The sequence below is a fragment of the Oncorhynchus gorbuscha genome, linkage group LG17 (assembly GCF_021184085.1).
Source record: "Oncorhynchus gorbuscha isolate QuinsamMale2020 ecotype Even-year linkage group LG17, OgorEven_v1.0, whole genome shotgun sequence".
NCBI classification, from domain to species: domain Eukaryota; kingdom Metazoa; phylum Chordata; class Actinopteri; order Salmoniformes; family Salmonidae; genus Oncorhynchus; species Oncorhynchus gorbuscha.
In genome coordinates, this window is record NC_060189.1 from 40,061,139 (window position 1) to 40,083,174 (window position 22,036).

At 43.1% G+C, this 22,036-nt stretch overlaps 1 protein-coding gene across 3 annotated transcripts in view; it reads right to left on the reverse strand.

The window, feature by feature from the left end:
• The window catches only part of sptlc2a (serine palmitoyltransferase, long chain base subunit 2a), a 61,364-nt gene that overhangs the window by 11,714 nt on the left and 27,614 nt on the right, over nt 1–22,036 (reverse strand). For 2 of the 3 annotated variants that reach the window (XM_046307920.1, XM_046307919.1), the window contains exon 9: nt 21,694–21,820. In XM_046307920.1, coding sequence (XP_046163876.1) covers nt 21,694–21,820 — 127 coding nt within the window. Of the gene's footprint in view, nt 1–1,736; nt 2,089–21,693; nt 21,821–22,036 lie in introns of those variants that run through there. The other variant, XM_046307921.1, reaches the window with a different exon arrangement.

Sequence of the window (22,036 nt, forward strand, 5' to 3'; positions counted from 1 at the left end):
CTCTCTCGGAGGACCTGAGCCCTAGGACCATGCCTCAGGACTACCTGACATGATGACTACTTGCTGTCCCCTATCCACCTGGCCGTGCTGCTGCTCCAGTTTCAACTGTTCTGCCTTATTATTATTGGACCATGCTGGTCATTTATGAACATTTGAACATCTTGACCATGTTCTGTTATAATCTCCACCCGGCAGCCTGAAGAGGACTGGCCACCCCATATAGCCTGGTTCCTCTCTAGGTTTCTTCCTAGGTTTTGGCCTTTCTAGGGAGTTTTTCCTAGCCACCGTGCTTCTATACCTGCATTGCTTGCTGTTTGGGGTTTTAGGCTAGGTTTCTGTACAGCACTTTGAGATAACAGCTGATGTACGAAGGGCTATATAAATTAATTTGATCATAGAAGGCCCTTCTTGCCTTGTCTCTCAGCTCGTTCACAGCTTTGTGGAAGTTACCTGTGGCACTGATGTTTAGGCCGAGGTATATATAGTTTGGGTGCGTGCTCTAGGGCAACAGTGTTTTTGGAGTACCATTATTTATGGTCTTACTGAGATTTACTGTCAGGGCCCAGGTCTGACAGCATATGTGCAGAAGATCTAGATGCTGCTGTAGGCCCTTATATATGGTTGGTGACCGAAGCACCCGATCATCAGCAAACAGTAGACATTTGACTTCAGATTCTAGTAGGGTGAGGCTGGGTGCTGCAGACCGTTTTAGTGCCCTCGCCAATTCCTTGATATATATGTTGAAGAGGGTGGGGCTTTAGCTGCATCCTCGTCTCACCCCATGGCCCTGTGGAAAGAATTTTTTTTTTTGCCCATTTTAACCACACACTTGTTGTTTGTGTACATGTATTTTATAATGTCACCCCCCCCCCCCCAACACCACTTTCAATCAATTTGTATAGCAGACCCTAATGTCAAATTGAGTCAAAAGCATGAGAAGATTTTGCCTTTGTTTTGTTTGTTTGTCAATTAGGGTGTGCAGGGTGAATACGTTCTGTCGTTACGGTCATTTGGTAAAAAGCCAATTTGACATTTGCTCAGTACATTGTTTTCAGTGAGGAAATGAACGAGTCTGCTGTTAATGATAATGCAGAGGATTTTTCCAAGGTTGCTGTTGATGCATATCCCAAGGTAGTTATTGGGGTCAAATTTGTCTCCACGTTTGTGGATTGAGGTGATCAGTCCTTGGTTCCAAATATTTGGGAAGATGCCAGAGTGAAGGATGATGTTAAAGAGTTTAAGTATAGCCAAATGGAATTTGTGGTCTGTTTATTTTATCATTTCATTGAGGATACCATCAACACCACAGGCCTTTTTGGGTTGGAGGGTTTGTATATTGTCCTGTAGTTCATTAAATGTAATTGGAGGATCCAGTGTGTTCTGGTAGTCTTTAATAGTTTATTCTAAGATTTGCATTTGATCATGTACATTTTTTGGATGTTTGTTTGGAGAAGTGGGTTAACCATACATCTCCGTTTTGGATAGATAACTCTGCACACAACCCCCCTGAAAACATATTCCCACCCTTTCGACTCCATCCCCCTCTCTCTCCCTCTCCTCCGGCTGCTCACACACACTGTGGGAAAGTATATACCCGACGGCGCAGGACTGACAGCACAGTATTATCATGGTCAGTCAGCCCATGCATGCCAGAGATGACTTGCACACTGGACAGAGAGAATCACTTAGGGCTGTCCCAAATCGATAATGACCTTGATGAAAACAAATGGCAGCAGGTTGCTTGGTCTGGTTCTGAGTCACTATCCTCTCATCTTCCAAATGGAGCTGTGTGTTGTGTTCAACTGATACGGGACACTTGGCACTGCCCACCAACACACAAGACTACTGACACTGCTGAGGGAGAGAGTATAGAGAGAGGGGAGAGAGAGAAAGAAAGCGAGAGTGAGAGGGATGAGAGAATGAGAGGGAGGAGGAGAGGAGGAGAGGGAGAGAGAATGGGAGAAAAATAACACAATTTCTCTTACTCACGTTCACCCTCACACAAGCACATACTCGTTGCCATGTTCTCCAGCCATTTCCCTAATGATCCCAGCCTTTCCCCTCCAGAGCTGTGATCAGCTACATAAACTGTGAGGAGAACAAATGTATTAAGACCCAGAGCAGGGCTGGCCATCTGAAAGCAATAAGGCCTTACAGGGGGAGCACTGTGTGTGTGTGTGTGTGTGGAGTGGTCGCTGACTTCAAGCTCTTCAGTCAGAGTGTTCTCTCTCCAGGGGGATGGGGTGCAGGACTCTCCAAAGAAAATCTTTCTGGGGTACCCTTTCAACAGCTAGTTACACAACACACACACACACACACACACACACACACACACACACACACACACACACACACACACACACACACACACACACACACACACACACACACACACACACACACACACACACACACACACACACACACACACACACTTAACTCCTTCCAGACACGGGGCAAAGGGATCTGGAGTGAAAGATGGGGGGGTGGAGGGGTGGAGAGATGAAGGAAGGGGGAGGGGTGGAGGGGCGAAAGAGCTTCCAGATGTTTCCCTTTCAGATGAAAGTTCCTCCTCACTTCCTTCTCATCTGAGAATGGGGGGAGGAGAGGAGGGATAAGTACAAAACACCCACAGCGCTTTGGAGGTTTCTACACCAGCTTCAGTTCAAGGGCTTCTGACAAGCAGAGATGGTCAGAACACACACACGTAAGCATTTCGATGGACGATGTATACCATGTGTATCCTGTACTCCTGTACATACGACTAATAAAACTTAACACACACACACACACATCTCTGAGTAGCAGTAGAATAAGAAGCTGGGGTGGAAGCTCTATATGGCAATGTCCATGCAAAATCGGGTTTTCACTCACACACACAAAACTTACACGGCCATGGAAAGATTAACAGCTTTAGAAGACTCTAGATTCTGTATCTAAACCATGCAAAGTAAAAGACAAATGCAAGGTAGAGACAGAACGAGGCAAGGAGAGTGAGTTAATCACTTCTAAACTCAAGACCGTTCAGAGACCAAACTTCTCCAATCTAATGTAAAGTTCAGTCCTGAAGAGACAATGGGACGTCTGACATCACTAACTCTGGACCCCGCCTTTCTCAGGAGTCAGGGGAAGTCAACACCCCCACTCTGAGATGGATGGGCTGGAGTTGGTATGGCCCATATCAACCATGTCAACCAGATATCATGCAAAACCTGTTTCTAGCCTGGATCCATCCAGTCTTAATCCACTCAATCATCCAACTGAATTCAGAAGGAATCTGGAAGACAGATTTTGAATCAAAACAAATGAATTGAACAAAAGATTCCGTAAATAGTAGACACGCTTGTTGGCCATGTTCAGTCCTTGGTAGAGCAGTGGCACAATGTTCATCAAGGCACGGAATTGTTGGCCTTGTCCATAAATACATGCCCCCCTGACATGTACCCAACTGAAGATACGGGGAACGATGACTAGAGTACCATTTCCCTTCTATCCGTCGAGCTTCCTGCATCTCCGTCCCATTTCCTGTCTGCCGTGGCCGTCACTCCAGATGAGACCCACATGCTCCCAGGCGTGACGGAGACCTCCCAACTTCCCAAACTCACATGAAAACCGTAATATCAAGGAATGGGAGTTGTCCCTGAGTGGAAACAGGGATTGTTCCAAAGACTTTCTCCTGGGCTCCAGAGATAATATTTATCCCTTCAACATGTTTTTAGGATTACAGTTTACTAATCATCCTGTGACAACGGTTTTGTAAACCACTCCGAAGAATAATAACACATTAACTCAACCACGTCTTGCCTTTTCACTTCAAATCTTATTCACCTGTGGAACTAACTTGGATCCATCACAGCAGCTTTGCACAATTGATATACAATACATCTTTATAGTATTGTCTGTAGAAGTTGAATACATTATTATAATTAGTCTATCTGGGTGTGAGGCTTGCTGGCTGGTGCTTTGCAGTGATGGCTCCACCTCTGCTCTGCATCTTGTACTGATGAGGGTCTAGTAACACAGATGCATGTCTCTCTTTCAGTAACATCATATCCACTTGTTTTGTAGGTCACGGTAGCTTCACATGGCTATTTAACCTTTATTTAGGCAGCAAGTCCCATTGAGACAACTGTCTCTTTTGCAAGAGAGCCCTGCGTGACCAGCAGAAATGACACATTAAAAAGTTAGACAACTAATGCTTCAATCAAGGCAGGAGCACGGACAATACAAAAACACCATTATAAAAGTGGTTTCATTGGTGAACAAGTCCTACAACAATATGAACTACCCGAAAGGAAAAGATGTGTCCAACTGTAGGGTATTCTGAAGGTTCGACAAATACATAGCTTTTCGAACAATAAGAAACACATGTTGTTGATTTTTTTCTGTTTCAAACTATTCTGCTACACCATGTCCTAATGAACACTGCCCTGGTCTGTGGTCCTGATAAGGCCTGGGCTATCCGTGAAGAATGACTGGGTTTGGCCCATAGATCTGAGAGGGTGTTTTTACACCACATTTAAAGGCCACTTTACAGGCCTGTAACTCCAGGGGTTATAGCTCTACTGTACTACTGCCTGGCTAGGCACGCTGTATAAATTACACTGGATGAATAGAACCAAATCACACCATGTGTGTGTGTGTGTGTTTAAAAAAAGCCCCGTTCCCACATAGTGTAGGATTAATTATCTGTGGTGCACAGAGGAGAGAGACGTGTCGTGAAGGTCTTTTGATGGTTTTCCCATGAACTTCCTCTCAGTGTTTTATCTGTGGACACTGGAAGGTTGAGTGAGAACCAAGCATGGATGGTTTTAACATCACCTCTAAAAGGCCAAGATGCAGTCTGAAAAACAACACAGTGCACGAGAAGAGGAGAACGTTGAGGCTGACACACGGGTGGTGAGACTACGTGGTCATCTGTGACATCCATTCATATGCCCTGTGAACGAACACTGCCACATACTAACTTGAGATACATGTGAGACTAATTGTCACGCAAATCCTACACTTATCAAAGCATGATCATTTCTGTGAAAAGTCAAGTTACACGCACACCTCCCTATTTCAGATTCTGCTCTAAGAGTGCATCTGTGGTGACATCAAGGGGGAGGGGGCAAACATCCCCCTCTAGCCCATTGAAGGACCACCCTGATGGGAGTTTAGAGGGTGTCGGTCCCCCTGGGGAACCACAGGATATCCGGCCACCTATATACGACCTCCAACTGAAAAAACGTACATTGTGCATCCCGCACGCACACACAGACCATTATATAAATGCACACACTCATGCAAGCATGCACACACACACATTGACCCCTCCCCCAATTTGATTGCTTTTCCAGTCATGACCCAGTTCACACACACACAGCGATCATTAAAAATGCCAATTAGCACACCACTATATGCTAAACACTGTGGCCACAACATCACAATTTCGCAACATACACTGATGTCAATGACAGATTCAAGGTATGGGTCAGTTCAGTGGTCAATCAAAGGGAAAGGCGGGGAGGAGAGCAAGGTATGGACAGCTCAGCTGTCACTCAAAGGGAGGAGGGCCAGGTACGGACAGCTTAGCTCTGAAACATAGGGAAAGGCAGGGAAGAAGGCCAAGTTTAGTCATATCTGCTGTCAATCAAAGTGAGAGGCGAGGAAAAGAGCCAGGTATGCCAACGTGTCCTTCAACAGGTGTATGACATCTTTGGAGCAGCGCTCTATATACATTACATTTACATTTAAGTCATTTAGCAGACGCTCTTATCCAGAGCGACTTACAAATTGGTGCATTCACCTTATGACATCCAGTGGAACAGCCACTTTACAATAGTGCATCTAAATCTTTTAAGGGGGGGGAAGGGGGGGTGAGAAGGATGACTTTATCCTATCCTAGGTATTCCTTAAAGAGGTGGGGTTTCAGGTGTCTCCGGAAGGTGGTGATTGACTCCGCTGTCCTGGCTTCGTGAGGGAGTTTGTTCCACCATTGGGGGGCCAGAGCAGCGAACAGTTTTGACTGGGCTGAGCGGGAACTGTACTTCCTCAGTGGTAGGGAGGCGAGCAGGCCAAAGGTGGATGAACGCAGTGCCCTTGTTTGGGTGTAGGGCCTGATCAGAGCCTGGAGGTACTGAGGTGCCGTTCCCCTCACAGCTCCGTAGGCAAGCACCATGGTCTTGTAGCGGATGCGAGCTTCAACTGGAAGCCAGTGGAGAGAGCGGAGGAGCGGGGTGACGTGAGAGAACTTGGAAAGGTTGAACACCAGACGGGCTGCGGCGTTCTATACAGTGAATGAAGGGTGGAAAATAGGAGGAGAAAGGATCTCCTGAGGTTGCAGTAATGGTAGGATTGCCTGCAGGAACAATGTCTTTGTCAGCCAGGAGTATATGTGTATCAGATCAGATGTGGACAACCTTGAGCAAGGCTATGTTACAGAAACACAGTCACCGAATGTGCATGCACACACACACACACACACACACACACACACACACACACACACACACACACACACACACACACACACACACACACACACACACGTTTCCGTCAATAAAAAAAATCCCGCTGCAAAAGTTAATTAATTAATTGATGGAAATACCAGTCGATGGAAATAAATTTGACCGTCATGTTTATCGGTCGATAGGAACATTTGCATAATTTAAATGAATTTGGCCTGGTTGTATTTTTGTTAGTCGTCATGCATCTTATTTATCTAACAACTACACGTGCACAGCATACAGACTATTTGAGTGGGATTTCAACTGTTGCTTCTCAGCTGGTTGCAGCTGGAGTAAAACATGTGCTTTAACTTTTTGGTGACGGGGCAGTATTTTCACGTCCGGATTAAATGCATGCCCAAATTCAACTGCCTGCTACTCATCCCCAGAAGATAAGATATGCATATTATTAGATTTGGATAGAAAACACTCTGAAGTTTCTAAAACTGTTTGAATCATGTCTGTGAGTATAACAGAACTTAGAGGACAAACCATTCAGATTTAGGTCACTCTTTTCAATGGGTTTTCATTGGGAATCCAGATTTCTAAGGGACCTTCTTGCAGTTCCTATCACTTCCACTGGATGCCAGTCTTCAGAAATTGGTTGAGGTTAGTCCTTTGTGTAATGAAGAAGTAGCCCTGTTCAGAAAGAGGGTCACTTGTAGTCTACTGTTAGATAGAGCTGTGACCAGAAAGCTAGCTACAGTTTGTTTTCCTCCTGTATTGAACACAGATCATCCAGTCTTCAATTTTATCGATTATTTACGTTTAAAAAAAACTAAAGTTGTATTACAAAAGTAGTTTGAAATGTTTTGGCAAAGTTTACAGGTAACTTTTATTTTGTAGTCACATTGCGCAAGTTGGAACCGGTATTTTTCTGGATCAAATGCGCCAAATAAATGGACATTTTGGATATATATATAGACGGAATTAACTGAACAAAAAGGACCATTTGTGATGTTTATGGGACATATTGGCATGCCAACAAAAGAAGCTCGTCAAAGGTAAGGCATGAATTATATTTTTTATTTCTGCGTTTTGTGTCTCGCCTGCAGGGTTGAAACATGCTTTTCTCTCTTTGTTTACGGAGGTGCTATCCTCAGATAATAGCATCGTTTGCTTTCGTCGAAAAGCCTTTTTGAAATCTGACATGTTGGCTGGATTCACAACAAGTGTAGCTTTAATTTGCTATCTTGCATGTGTGATTTAATGAAAGTTTGATTTTTATAGTAATTTATTTGAATTTGGCACTCTGCATTTTCCCTGGTTAAGAAGACCATTCATTCACTGAGCAACGATTCTAAATGCAATCGCGTGTTACAAACTGTTTTGGTGAACGACAAAAATAGCCACTATTTTTATTTCTCATATGGTAATTGAAGTGTTCCTCCCCATTCAAGTGCAGGCAACAGGCTGTCAGCGCATCACCCACCACTTTACAACGTGAGCTGCAGGCAGTATGCATTTTGAAAATATACTTAATTGTTTGAAACCTGTATGTTTTACCTCATATCATGAGGTATGCCTCACCTTGGTTCAAAGCCTATAGGCAAAATCTGACCATGGAAACGTGGAGACAATTACTTTAAAGACTTCATAGGCTGCGGGTAAGTTCAAAGTTTGGCTAAGCTTACAATTTATCTTACCATTTCTACTGTTTTGGGTGCCATTTATGATTTTCATATGTGCAACAGTTTACTGTGAGAAACTATAGTTTTAATATATTATCATTCACAATGGATGTAAAAAAAATAAAAAAATAAACATCTTTCAACATTTCTGAGCAGTTGGCTAGGTACTTTGTTCTATGCGTGCTCAGGCTCACTTCAGCATTATCAGGTCAGAGAAACCAGACCCATGCTCTATGTTCACATGGAGCACTCCAAACAGAAGACAATGAACAAATTTACAAAACTTCATAGATGGTTACTCTGCAAACGACGTTTCCACTCTGAGAATGGTAAATGACTAATTAATACATGCATTCAAATAAATTAAAATGTAACCAAATGACAGGGGTTAATGGTACATTTACTACTGGTGACATACGTAATGGGGAATTGATTTTCTTTTAAATAATAAAAGGGCAAACAATTCACACAAGGAAACATGAAATGGCAGGAGACAGCTGAGCCATTCTGGAGAGAGACTCGTCTACAGTGCATTCGGAAAGTATTCAGACCACTTGACTTTCTCCACATTTTGTTACGTTTCAGCCTTATTCTGAAATGGATCGAGTCTTTTCAATCAATACCCCAAAAACGGATGTTTAGACATTTTTGCAAATGTATAAACAATTTAAAAAACAAAAATACCTTATTTACATAAGTACTCAGACCCTTTGCTATGAGACTTGAAATTGACCACAGGTGCATCCTGTTTCCATTGATCATCCTTGAGATGTTTCTACAACTTGATTGGAGTCCACCTGTAGTAAATTAAATTGATTGGACATGATTTGGAAAGGCACACGCCTGTCTATATAAGGTCCCACAGTTGACAGTGCATGTCAGAGCAAAAACCAAGCCATGAGGTTGAAGGAATTGTCCGTAGAGTTCCGAGACAGGATTGTGTCGAGGCACAGATCTGAGGAAGGGTACCGAAACATTTCTGCAGCATTGAATGTTCCCAACAACACAGTGGCCTCCATTCTTAAATGGAAAAAGTTTGGAACAACCAAGACTCTTCCTAGAGCTGTCCGCCCAGCCAAACTGAGTAATCGGGGGAGAAGGGCCTTGGTCAGGGTGGTGACCAAGAACCGGATGGTCACTGACAGAGCTCCAGAGTTCCTTTGTGGAGATGGGAGAACCTTCCAGAAAGCCAACTATCTCTGAAGCACTCTGCCAATCAGGCCTTTATGGTAGAGTGGCCAGACAAAGCTACTCTTCAGTAAAAAGACTCATGACTGCCCTCTTGGAGTTTGCTAAAAGGCACCTAAAGACTCTCAGACCATGAGAAATAAGTTTGTCTGGTCTGATGAAACCAAGATTAAACTCTTTGGCCTGAATGCCAAGCGTCAAGTCTGGAGGAAACCTGGCACTATCCCTACTGTGGGGATATTATTCAGCAGCAGGGACTATGAGACTAGTCAGGAGAGGGAAACCAAAGTACATAGAGATCCTTGATGAAAACCTGCTCCAGAGCACCCAGGACCTCAAGACTGGGGCAAAGGTTCACCTCCCAACAAGACAACGACACTAAGTACACAGCCAAGACAACGCAGGAGTGGCTTCGGGACAAATCTCTGTATGTCCTTGAGTTGCCCAGCCAGAGCCCGGACTTGAACCCAATCGAACATCTCTGGAGAGACCTGAAAATACCTGTGCAGGGATACTCCCCATCCAACCTGACAGAGCTTGAGAGGATCTGCAGAGAAGAATGGGAGAAACTCCCAAACTCCTCCTAAGACCTGATCTGTAATGTCAATGGTGCTTCAACAAAGTACTGAATAAAGGGTCTGAAAACTTAAGCAAATGTAATATTTCTGATTTTATTTTTAAGAAATTTGCAAAAATGTCTAAAACCTATTATTGATTTGGCATTATGGGGTATTGTGTGTATATTTTAGAATAACATAAAATGCTGTAACATAACAGAATGTGGAAAAAGTCAAGGGGTTTGAATACTTTCCGAATGCATTGCATACCTGCGAAACACCCCTCCCCTTCTTCATTTCTCAACATTTGAAATTATACTCAAGACACAGAAATATATTTACATTTAAGTCATTTAGCAGACGCTCTTATCCAGAGCGACTTATATATCCAAATGTATTTCCATCTGTCACATAGGGAACCGTTATCAGGTGCTCTGTTTAGAATGGCGCTTTCCCAGGTGCTCTGTTTAGAATGGCTCTTTCCCAGGTGCTCTGTTTAGAATGGCTCTTTCCCAGGTGCTCTGTTTAGAATGGCGCTTTCCCAGGTGCTCTGTTTAGAATGGAGCTTTCCCAGGTGCTCTGTTTAGAATGGCGCTTTCCCAGGTGCTCTGTTTAGAATGGCGCTTTCCCAGGTGCTCTGTTTAGAATGGCGCTTTCCCAGGGGCTCTGTTTAGAATGGCTCTTTCCCAGGTGCTCTGTTTAGAATGGCGCTTTCCCAGGTGCTCTGTTTAGAATGGCGCTTTCCCAGGTGCTCTGTTTAGAATGTATTTTTCCCGCAAATTGCCTCTGCAAATGTTTGAAAATTACGTTTAATTGGCTTCTTCATTACATGAGTTGCCTGTTCTGTTCAGGTGTATTACCATAATCTAAATGTCATATTTTGTATCATTCTGAGCACTGTGGATGCCCTAATGGGTTATGCACCCAATACATATGGGTCCACTACATATCTCAAATGGACGGTAAATTTAAAATCTTCCTGTCATGTTGTCCGGCTCTACATTTTCCTAGCGGAAACCCGGACACACACACACACACACACACACACACACACACACACACACACACACACACACACACACACACACACACACACACACACACACACACACACACACACACACACACACACACACACACGTCACCTGGGGCAGACAGGGCAAGAGCAACTGTTTGTTGTCGTTGTCCTGCCGTGATTAAGAGGCGTGTGTGTATGAAAGTGTGCGTAAATGCCCTTGTTCTTGCACGTGTACAAAAGTGTGTGTGTGAGAGAGAGTTTGTTGAGAGGGCCTCACCAAAGGGCCTATCAGTGTGGCCTGCTGGGTAATTGTTGCCATATTGGAGGGGTTGGTTGGGGTTCTGGGTTAGATATTGTACCTGGAAAGACTCTGTGCATCTGTGGAAGCCATCACTCTTATTTAATGAGTGGTGAAAAACAGAAGAGGGCAGAAACTAAAAACCTCCCACATTACATTCTTTACCTCCATCAAAAGCATGAAAGTGAAACAATAGTGATGATTCAAGGTTAGGGTTGACCATACTGAATGTATTGTACAGAGAGTGGAAAAAGTATATGAAGTAAAAAAAGTAATGTTTTTCCACAATATGTTTAAATTAAAATAATGCAACACTAAGCAGGGACAGTGACAGGAATAAAGTAAGCGAGTGAGTGTGTGGGTGTGTGTCTGTAGCCATGGTCAGTACTGCAGAGGGGTATATACTACAAAGCCAGACACCTTTGATAAGCAACCAGAAATAACTATAGATTTTCTGGAATATAAAAAATAGCTAAACTTAGATTGTGGAATCAAATCGGACCATGCCTATTTCAAGCTTACCCTTAATAATAAATAATTGTACACACACCCACCCAACCAGTCAAAAGTTTGGACACCTACTCATTCAAGCGTTTTCTTTATTTGTACTATTTATACATTGTAGAATAATAGTGAAGACATCAAAACTATGAAATAACACATATGGAATCATGTGTGTTAATCAAAATCAATTTTATATTTGAGATTCTTCAAAGTAGCCACACTTGGACTTGATTACAGCTTTGCATACTCTTGGCACTCTCTCAACCAGCTTCACCTTGAATGCTTTACCAACAGTCTCGAAGGAGTTCCCACATATGCTGAGCACTTGTTGGCTGCTTTTCATTCAATCTGCAGTCCGACTCATCCCAAACTACCTCAATTGGGTTGAGGTTGGGTGATTGTGGAGGCCAGGTCATCTGATGCAGCAGTCCCTCACTCTTCTTCTTGGTCAAATAGCCCTTACACAGCCAGGAGGTGTGTTGGGTCATTGTCCTGTTGAAAAACAAAAGCCCAAACCAGATGGGATGGCGTATCGCTGCAGAGTGCTGTGGTAGCCATGTGGTTTAAGTGTGGCTTGAATTTTAAGTAAATCATTGACAGTGTCACCAGCAAAGCACCTCAACACCATCACACCTCCATGCTTCACGGTGGGAACCACACATACAGAGATCATCCGTTCACCTACTTTGCGTCTCACAAAGACACAGCAGTTGAAACCAAAAACCTTTCATTTGGACGCATCAGACCAAAGTACAGATTTCCACCGGTCTAATATCCATTGCTCGTGTTTCTTGGCCCAAGCAAGTCTCTCGTGTCCTTCAGTAGTGGTTTCTTTGCAGCAATTCAATCATGAATCATGAATCAAGATTCACTCCTGTTACTTGAAATTTGTGAAGCAATTATTTGGGATGCAATCTGAGGTGCAGTTAATTGCAGATTTCTGAGGCTGGTAACACTAATGAACGCATCCTCTGCTCAGAGGTAACTCTGGGCCTTCCTTTCCTGTGGCGGTCCTCATGAGAGCTTGATGGTTTTTGCGACTGCACTTGAATAATATTTTAAAGTTCTTGAAAATTTCCAGATTGACTGACCTTCATGTCTTAAAGTAGTGATTGGCTGTCATTTCTCTTTGCTTATGTGAGCTGTTCTTGCCATAACATGGACTTTTACCAAATAGGGCTATCGTCGATATATAAACCCCACCTTGTCACAACACAGCTGATTGGCTCAAAAGCATTAAGGAGGAAAGAAATTCCACAAATTCACTTTTAACAAGGCACAGCTGTTAATTGAAATTAATTTACTAACTCTATTTTATCAATGTACCAAATCGGGCTTCAGGAAGAAGCATAGCACAATTACAGCAGCCATGGAGGTTTTAAATGATATCACTGAAGCCATTGACAAAAAACAGCACTGTGTCTCACTTTTTATTGATCTCTCTAAGGCTTTTGATACAGTTGATCATGCTATACCGAGGCAGAGATTGTCGGGTGTAGGTCTTTCCGAGCATGCAGTTGCATGTCTGTTAAATTGTCTGTCTTGAATGGTGTGGCCCAAGGCTCTGTACCTGGTCCTCTCTTATTCACTATTTATATAAATGATTTAGACAAAAATGTCCAAAATGCACAACTTCGTTTTTATGCTGATGATACTGTTATATACTGTTGTGCCTCATCTCTTACAAAAGCTTTCCAGAACATGCAAACTGCTTTTTATACTGTTCAACATACCTTGTGTCAATTGAAGCTTATCCTCAATACTGACAAAACTAAACTAATGGTGTTTTCTAATGCAAGAAATAAAACCTTTCACCTATTACTACCTGTCAGGGCAAGGAGATTGAGGTTGTAAACCTCATATAAATATCTTGGAATTTTAGTTGATGACAGCCTCTTTTAAATTGCATATTCAACAACTTGAAGCTGAAAATGGGATTTTATTTTAGGAATAAGGCCTGTTTTTCTTTTGAAGCCAGAAGGAGACTAGTGCCAGCTACATTATGACTTTTCTAGACTATGGGGATATTTTATATATGAATGCTTCCGCTCAGTGTTTGAGATCAATTGACACCCTTTACCATGGCACACTGAGATTTATTTTAAACAGCAAACCCCTTATGCACCACTGCACTTTGTATACCAGGGTTGGCTGGCCTTCTCTAGCCACTCGTAGGCTCAGTCACTGGTATACTTTTATTTACAAAGCCATTTTTGGGTTTACTACCTTTTTATTTGGGCATTTTTATTGTTCAGAAATGTGGTGGGTACTCTCTTCGTTCGCTGGACTTTATCCTGCTAACTGTTCCAAATGTCCGAACTGAATTTGGTAAAAGGGCTTTTATGTAATCTGCGCCATCGTCTTGGAACACCTTACAAAATACTTTTAAACTGGAAGAACTTGTCACGATTGGTGTTTTTAAATCACTGACGAAGGATTATGAGGCTAATTCCCGTTACCTGTCAATGTTTTTAATTTGCTGTTTTATACTCGTGAATTCAATGGTTTTTACTAGATTACTTGAAGTTTTTCATGTTGTCGGTCTGTAACTTTTTTTGTAATGACTTGGTGCTGCCCATCTTGGCCAGGGCGCTCTTGAAAAAGTGATTTTAATCTCAATGAGCCCTTCCTGGTTAAATAAAAGGTTAAATAAATAAAAATAATTCCAGGTCCTTCTGTAGCTCAGTTGGTAGAGCATGGCGCTTGTAACGCCAGGGTAGTGGGTTCGATCCCCGGGACCACCCATACGTAGAATGTATGCGCACATGACTGTAAGTCGCTTTGGATAAAAGCGTCTGCTAAATAGCATATATTATTATTATTATATTACTACCCCATGAAGCTGGTTGAAAAAAATGCCAAGAGTGTGCAAAGCTGTCATCAAGGCAAAGGGTGGCTACTTTGAAAAATCTCAAATATATTTTGATTTGTTTAACACTTTTTTGGGAACTAAATTATTCCATGTGTCATTTCATAGTGTTGATGTCTTCACTATTATTCTAGAATGTAGAAAATGGTTAAAAAAAAAATTAAAAACTGGAATTAGTAGGTGTCCAAACTTTTGACTGGTACTGTATTAGAGGTCAACCGATTATGATTTTTTCAACGAGGACCAAAAAAGACGATACCGATTGAAATCGGCCTATTTTTTTTATTTGTAATAATGACAATTACAACAATACTGAATTAACACTTATTCTAACTTTTTTTTTTAAAACATCAATAAAATCAATTTAGCCAAAACATAAATAATGAAACATGTTCAATTTGGTTTAAATAATGCAAAGTGTTGGAGAAGAATGTAATATGTGCCATATAAAAATGTGTGCCATGTAATAAAGCTAACGTTTAAGTTCATTGCTCAGAACATGAGAACATATGAAAGTTGGTGGTTCCTTTTAACATGAGACTTTAATATTCCAAGGTAAGAGGTTTTAGGTTGTAGTTAATATAGTATTTATAGGACTATTTCTCTCTATACCATTTGTATTTCATATACCTTTGACTATTGGATGTTCTTATAGGCACTATAGTATTGCCAGTGTAGCAGTACAGCTTCCGTCCCCCTCCTCGCCCCTACCTGGGCTCGAACCAGGAACCCATCGACAACAGCCACACTCAAAGCATCGTTACCCATCGCTCCACAAAAGTCGCGGCCCTTGCAGCGCAAGGGAAATAACTACTCCAAATCTAAAAGAGAGTGATATTGCCTGCTAAACTGGATTAGTAGTTATAACTAGTGATTATGATTGATTGTTTTTTTTATAAGATAAGTTTAATGCTAGCTAGCAATTTACCTTGCCTTCTACTGCGTTCGTGTAACAGGCAGGCTCCTCGTGGAGTGCAATGGTTAGAGGGTTGGACTAGTTAACTGTGCGGTTGCAAGATTGGAACCCCTGAGCTGACAAGGTAAAAAAAATGTGTCGTTCTGCCCCTGCACAAGGCAGTAAACCCACAGTTCATAGGCAGTTATTGAAAATAAGAATGTGTTCTTAAATGACTTGCCTAGTTAAATAAAAGGTATTAAAAATAAATAAAAAAAATAATAAATCGGAAATCGGCACCCCAAAATACCGCTTTACGGTTGTTATGAAAACTTGAAAATCGGCCCTAATTAAAATCGGCCATTCCGATTAAATCGGTCGACCTCTATACTGTATATCCAAATATTTATGCTAGTTAGCTGGCTAACTCGTTAATCCTGCTTTGCCGTATACCCCTTAAGTAGCTGGACTAACCTAAATCAACATCTCTTTACAACTTTCAGCTTTGAAAAACATTTCACATGCTGTCAGAAGTCACCGTTTACTTCTGACAGCATGTGAAATATATATATACACACACACACACACATACATACACACACATACACACTGCTCAAAACAATGAAGGGAACACTAAAATAACACATCCTAGATCTGAATGAATGAAATATTCTTATTAAATACTTTTTTCTTTACATAGTTGAATGTGCTGACAACCAAATCACACAAAACTCAATGAAAATCAAATTTATCAACACATGGAGGTCTGGATTTGGAGTAGCACTCAGAATTAAAGTGGAAAAACACACTACAGGCTGATACAACTTTAATGTAATGTCCTTAAAACAAGTCAAAATGAGGCTCAGTAGTGCGTGTGGCCTCCACGTGCCTGTATGACCTTCCTACAATGCCTGGGCATGCTCCTGATGAGGTGGCGGATGGTTTACTGAGGGATCTCCTCCCAGACCTGGACTAAAGCATCCGCCAACTCCTGGACGGTCTGTGGTGCAACAGACGTTGGTGGATGGAGCGAGACATGATGTCCCAGATGTGCTCAATTGGATTCAGGTCTGGGGAACGGGTGGGCCAGTCCATAGCATCAATGCCTTCCTCTTGCAGGAACTGCTGACACACTCCAGCCACTTGAGGTCTAGCATGGTCTTGCATTAGGAGGAACCCAGGGCCAACCGCACCAGCATATGGTCTCCCAAGGGGTCTGAGGATCTCATCTCGGTACCTAATGGCATTCAGGCTACCTCTGGCGAGCACATGGAGGGATGCGGCCCCCCAAAGAAATGCCACCCCACACCATGACTGACCCACAGCCAAACCGGTCATTCTGGAGGATGTTGCAGGCAGCAGAACATTCTCCACGGCGTCTCCATACTGTCATGTCTGTCACATGTGCTCAGTGTGAACCTGCTTTCATCTGTGAAGAGCACAGGGTGCCAGTGGCGAATTTGCCAATGTTGGTGTTCTCTGGCAAATGCCAAACGTCCTGCATGGTGTTGGGCTGTAAGCACAACCCCCACCTGTGGACGTCGGGCCCTCATACCACCCTCATGGAGTCTGTTTCTGACCGTTTTAGCAGACACATGCACATTTGTGGCCTGCTAGAGGTCATTTTGCAGGGCTCTGGCAGTGCTCCTCCTGCTCCTCCTTGCACAAAGGCGGAGGTAGCGGTCCTGCTGCTGGGTTGTTGCCCTCCTACGGCCTCCTCCACGTCTCCGGATGTATTGGCCTGTCTCCTGGTAGCGCCTCCATGCTCTGGACACTACGCTGACAGACACAGCAAACCTTCTTGCCACAGCTCGCATTGATGTGCCATTCTGGATGAGCTGCACTACCTGAGCCTCTTGTGTGGGTTGTAGACTCCATCTCATGCTACCACTAGAGTGAAAGCACCGCCAGCATTCAAAAGTGGTCCTTCTGTAGCTCAGTTGGTAGAGCATGGCGCTTGTAACGCCAGGGTAGTGGGTTCGATTCCCGGGACCACCCATACGTAGAATGTATGCACACATGACTGTAAGTCGCTTTGGATAAAAGCGTCTGCTAAATGGCATATATTATTATTTATATTAAAAGTGACCAAAACATCAGCCAGGAAGCATAGGAACTGAGAAGTGGTCTGTGGTCACCACCTGCAGAACCACTCCTTTATTGGGAGTGTCTTGCTAATTGCCTATAATTTCTACCTGTTGTATATTCCAGTTGCACAACAGCATGTGAAATGTATTGTCAATCAGTGTTGCTTCCTAAGTAGACAGTTGGATTTCACAGAAGTGTGATTGACTTGGAGTTATATTGTGATGTTTAAGTGTTCCCTTTATTGTTTTGTACATACATACACATATATATATATATATACACACCACACACAATTCGATCGGGTTAAAGTCTGGGCCACTCAAGGACATACAGAGACTTGTCCCGAAACCACTCCTGCGTTGTGTTGGCTGTGTGCTTAAGGTCGTTGTCCTGTTGGAAGGTGAACCTTCGCCCCAGTCTGAGTGCTCTGTACTTTGTTCTGTTCATGTTTCCCTCTATCCTGACTAGTCTACCAGTCCCTGCCGTTGAAAACCACAGCATGATGCTGCCACCACCATGCTTCACCGTAGGGATGGTGCCAGATTTCCTCCAGACATGACGCTTAGCATTCAGGCCATATTGTTCAATCTTGGTTTTATCAGACCAGAAAATCTTGTTTCTCATGGTCTGAGGCCTTTAGGTGCCTTTTGGCAAACTCCAAGCGGGCTGTCATGTGCCTTTTACTGAGGAGTTGCTTCTGGATGTTTTTCTGGAAGGTTCTAAGTCACCTCCCTGACCAAAGCCTTCTCCCCAGATTGCTCAGTTTGGACGGGCAGCCAGCTCTAGGAAGGGTCTTGGTTGTTCCATACTTCTTCCAATAAGAATGACGGAGGCCACTGTGTTCTTGGGGACATTCAATGCTGTATCAATGTTTATGTACCCTTCCGCAGATCTGTGCCTCGACACAATCCTGTCTCGGAGCTCCACGGACAATTATTTTAACCTCATGGCTTGGTTTTTGCTCTGACATGCAGTGTCAACTGTGGGACCTTATATAGACAGGTGTGTGCCTTTCCAAATCACATCCAATCAATTGAATTTACCACAGGTGGACTCCAATCAAGATGTAGAAACATCTCAAGGATGATCAATAGAATAGGATGCCACTGAGCTACATTTCGAGTCTCATAGCAAAGGGTCTGAATACTTCATTTTGTTTTATAAATTTGCAAACATTTCTAAGAACCTGTTTTCGCTTTGTCATTAGGGGGTAGTGTGTGTAGATTGAGATTTTTTTTATTGAATCCATTTTAGAATCAAACTACCTTAACAAAATGTGGGAAAATTAAAGGGGTCTGAATACTTTCCGAATGCACTGTACCTAGGTAAGAATGCTGTTCATCGACTACAGCTCAGCCTTCAATACCATAGTGCCCTCCAAACTCATCACAAAGCTCAAGGCATGGAACTGGACCCTTCCCTTCCCTTTGCAACTGGCACCTGGACTTCCTGAAGGGCCAACCGCAAGTGGTGAAGGCAGGCAACAACAACTCCGCCATGCTGATCCTCAACATGGGGGCCCCAGAGGAGGTGCGTGCTCAACACCCTCCCCCTGTTCACCGATGAATTGCGTGGCCACTCACGCCGCCAACTCTATAAGCAAGTTTGCTGACGACCACAGTTGAAGCCTGATTACCAACAACGATGAGACAGCCTACAGGGAAGAGGTGAGAGCCCTGGCGGAGCACACCATCATCCACATCGACGGGGCCGTAGTGGAGAGGATCAAAAGCTTCAAGTTCCTTGGCGTGCACATCACTGGCATCACTGAAATGGTCCCTTCACACAGGCAGCATGATGAAGAATGCACAACAACCTCAAGGACGCTGAAGAAATTTGGTGTGGCCCTCATTTCTCCAGATGCACTATTAAGAGCATCCTGTCGGGCTGTATCACCGCCTGATATGGCAATTGCACCGTCTGCAACCACAGGGCTTTCCAGACCGTGGTGCAGTCAGTCCAACGCATCATCGGGGGCACGCTGCCTGCCCTCTAGGACATCTACAGCACCCTGTGCCACAGGAAGGCCAAGAAAATCATTAAGAACCTCAGCCACCGGAGCCACGGCCTGTTCACCCCGCTAACATTTAGAAGGTGGAGACACTACAGTTGCATAAAAGCTGGGACCGAGAGACTGAGAAAGAGTTAATCTCCAGGCCATTATCAAACAGTCACCACTATCCAGCCTCTGCCCAGTACCCTGCCGTGAACCTTAGTTACTGTTCTAGCTGGCTACCACCAGGTACACTACCCTGCACCAAAGAGACTGCTGCCCTATGTAGAGTCATTGAACACTAGTTACTTTAATAATGTTTACATACCGTTTCACCCACTTTATACGTATATACTGTAATCTAGACTAGTTATGGCTCATCCTATATAACTACTGCTGTAAACACCCTTTTCTATTCATTTACTGTCCATACACTGCATTATATTGATATACATTAGGGGTGTGACGTTTAAACAAAATTGGGATCGACAAAGTTTAGAAATAAATCCCTAACTGAAAAACAGTGCAATTATCACAAAACTGCCACTAAGAGGCACCAATCATCATCATCAAGCGTAAAATAAACTTTAAACAAATGCCTAACGCAACCATGCTGAACGTTAGTAGATCTGCATCTTTCAAATGATTTGCCCCGGATATAAAGCGCTCCGCACGTCATCCTTGTTAACAGTAAAAAAAATATATATATATATATATATAAATGGCAGCGAGTGAGACAGGGTAGAGACAGCAGTGAAGTCTTGTATGGCAATACTTAGAGAAGATAAATGAGGAGGTTGTGAAATGCAAACTCTGCGAGGTGGAATTGAGCTACAGTGACAGCACAGGTGCAATGCTGAAAGGGAGGCACCGTGAGACCCAACCCGTTCCTGGCAGCAGTGCGATAAGGGACAGACTGAGAACATCACAGCGCTGATTACAGAAATGATTGCAGTTGATTTGCAGCCATTGTCAATGGTAGAAGATGTCGGCTTCAATGTTGCCCTATTGGCATGTCTAGAACCAGACTACAAGATGCCATGTCGAAAAACTGATGGAGAAATTGTGCAATGATTACTCTGCAAGTAGGCCTACAAAAGCGCCAGCTCTCGAACAACAAGAACCTAATATTTATATATTTCTAAATTCCATTCTTTTACTTTTTAGATTTGTGTATTGTTGTGCATTGTTAGATATTACTGCACTGTTGGAGCTAGGAACACATGCATTTCACTACACCCGCAATAACTTCTGCCAATTATGTGCATGTGACCAATAAAATTTGAACAGATTGTTGGACGTCAATGAACACACTGTCATACATCACTGCAACGACCCACCACATTAATGAGAAGTGGGACATGAAGTCCCAGGAACTACTGACAATTAAGAACATGGAGGAGGCAGAGAGCAGAGAAACTAAAACTGCATTAACAACCATCGTTGCTGAGTGGGTGGGGGACGGTAGTAAAGTGAGTGTACACACACACACACACACACACACACACACACACACACACACACACACACACACACACACACACACACACACACACACACACACACACACACACACACACACCTGACATTTATATTTACTAATTTCCTTATTACTATTGATATTTTCTGGACTGTGTGTGTATTTGTAAATATATTATTGCTTGGTATTACTGCACTGTTGGAGCTAGAAACACAAGCATTTCACTGCACCTGCAATAACCTGCAAATCTGTGTACACGACCAATACAATTGATTTGATGGTACTGTAGTTAAAACCTGATAAATAGCCTACTATATAGTCAGTCTTTACCCAAGCTTGGGTATAGAAAGTACAGTACGTTTCCACCAATATAGAACACTGATTACCTCACACACAGTCAGTAAATAAGAACCCTACTCTGTGTCTGTCCAGAAACTAAGTTTGTCTGTTGAGAGCATTCTGCCATGCTCGTCTTAAACAAGCTTCTGCCGCCCCCTTGTGGTGAAGCATGGTATGGGTCAACAGAAAATACCTCAGTACCAACCACAGAGCAAAAACATCCTCTAACACCTTTTACAGCTCAGTGCAATGTCTTCAAAATGGCATTTCATTGCATCATTGTGTGTGGGGGAAATAGCAGCTTTTCACTCTATCCACTGAGTTTCTACGTGTCGGACTCACCAAGCGTCGTCCCGTCCTCCCCCATAATGCACTTCATAGAAGCGATGATCTGCTCCACGACAGGAGGTGACATGGATGCGGCGTACACCGCACTGTGAGAGTGGGAGCGCAGGTACTCCAACAAGTCCTAGAATAGAACAGAATGTTATTGTCGATTCTGAGGTTAGTATATTTGCAACACTAAAAGTATACATTTCTGATTGCACACTTGGCATAAAAGTAGATATCTACATTGTGCAAAGTTGCTCTTCACCCTCCTCTCTCAAATGTTGCTGTGTTGTTAATATGTCATGTTTTTATATTGATATGGTACATTTACAGGATCTGAAATGTTTATTTGTAA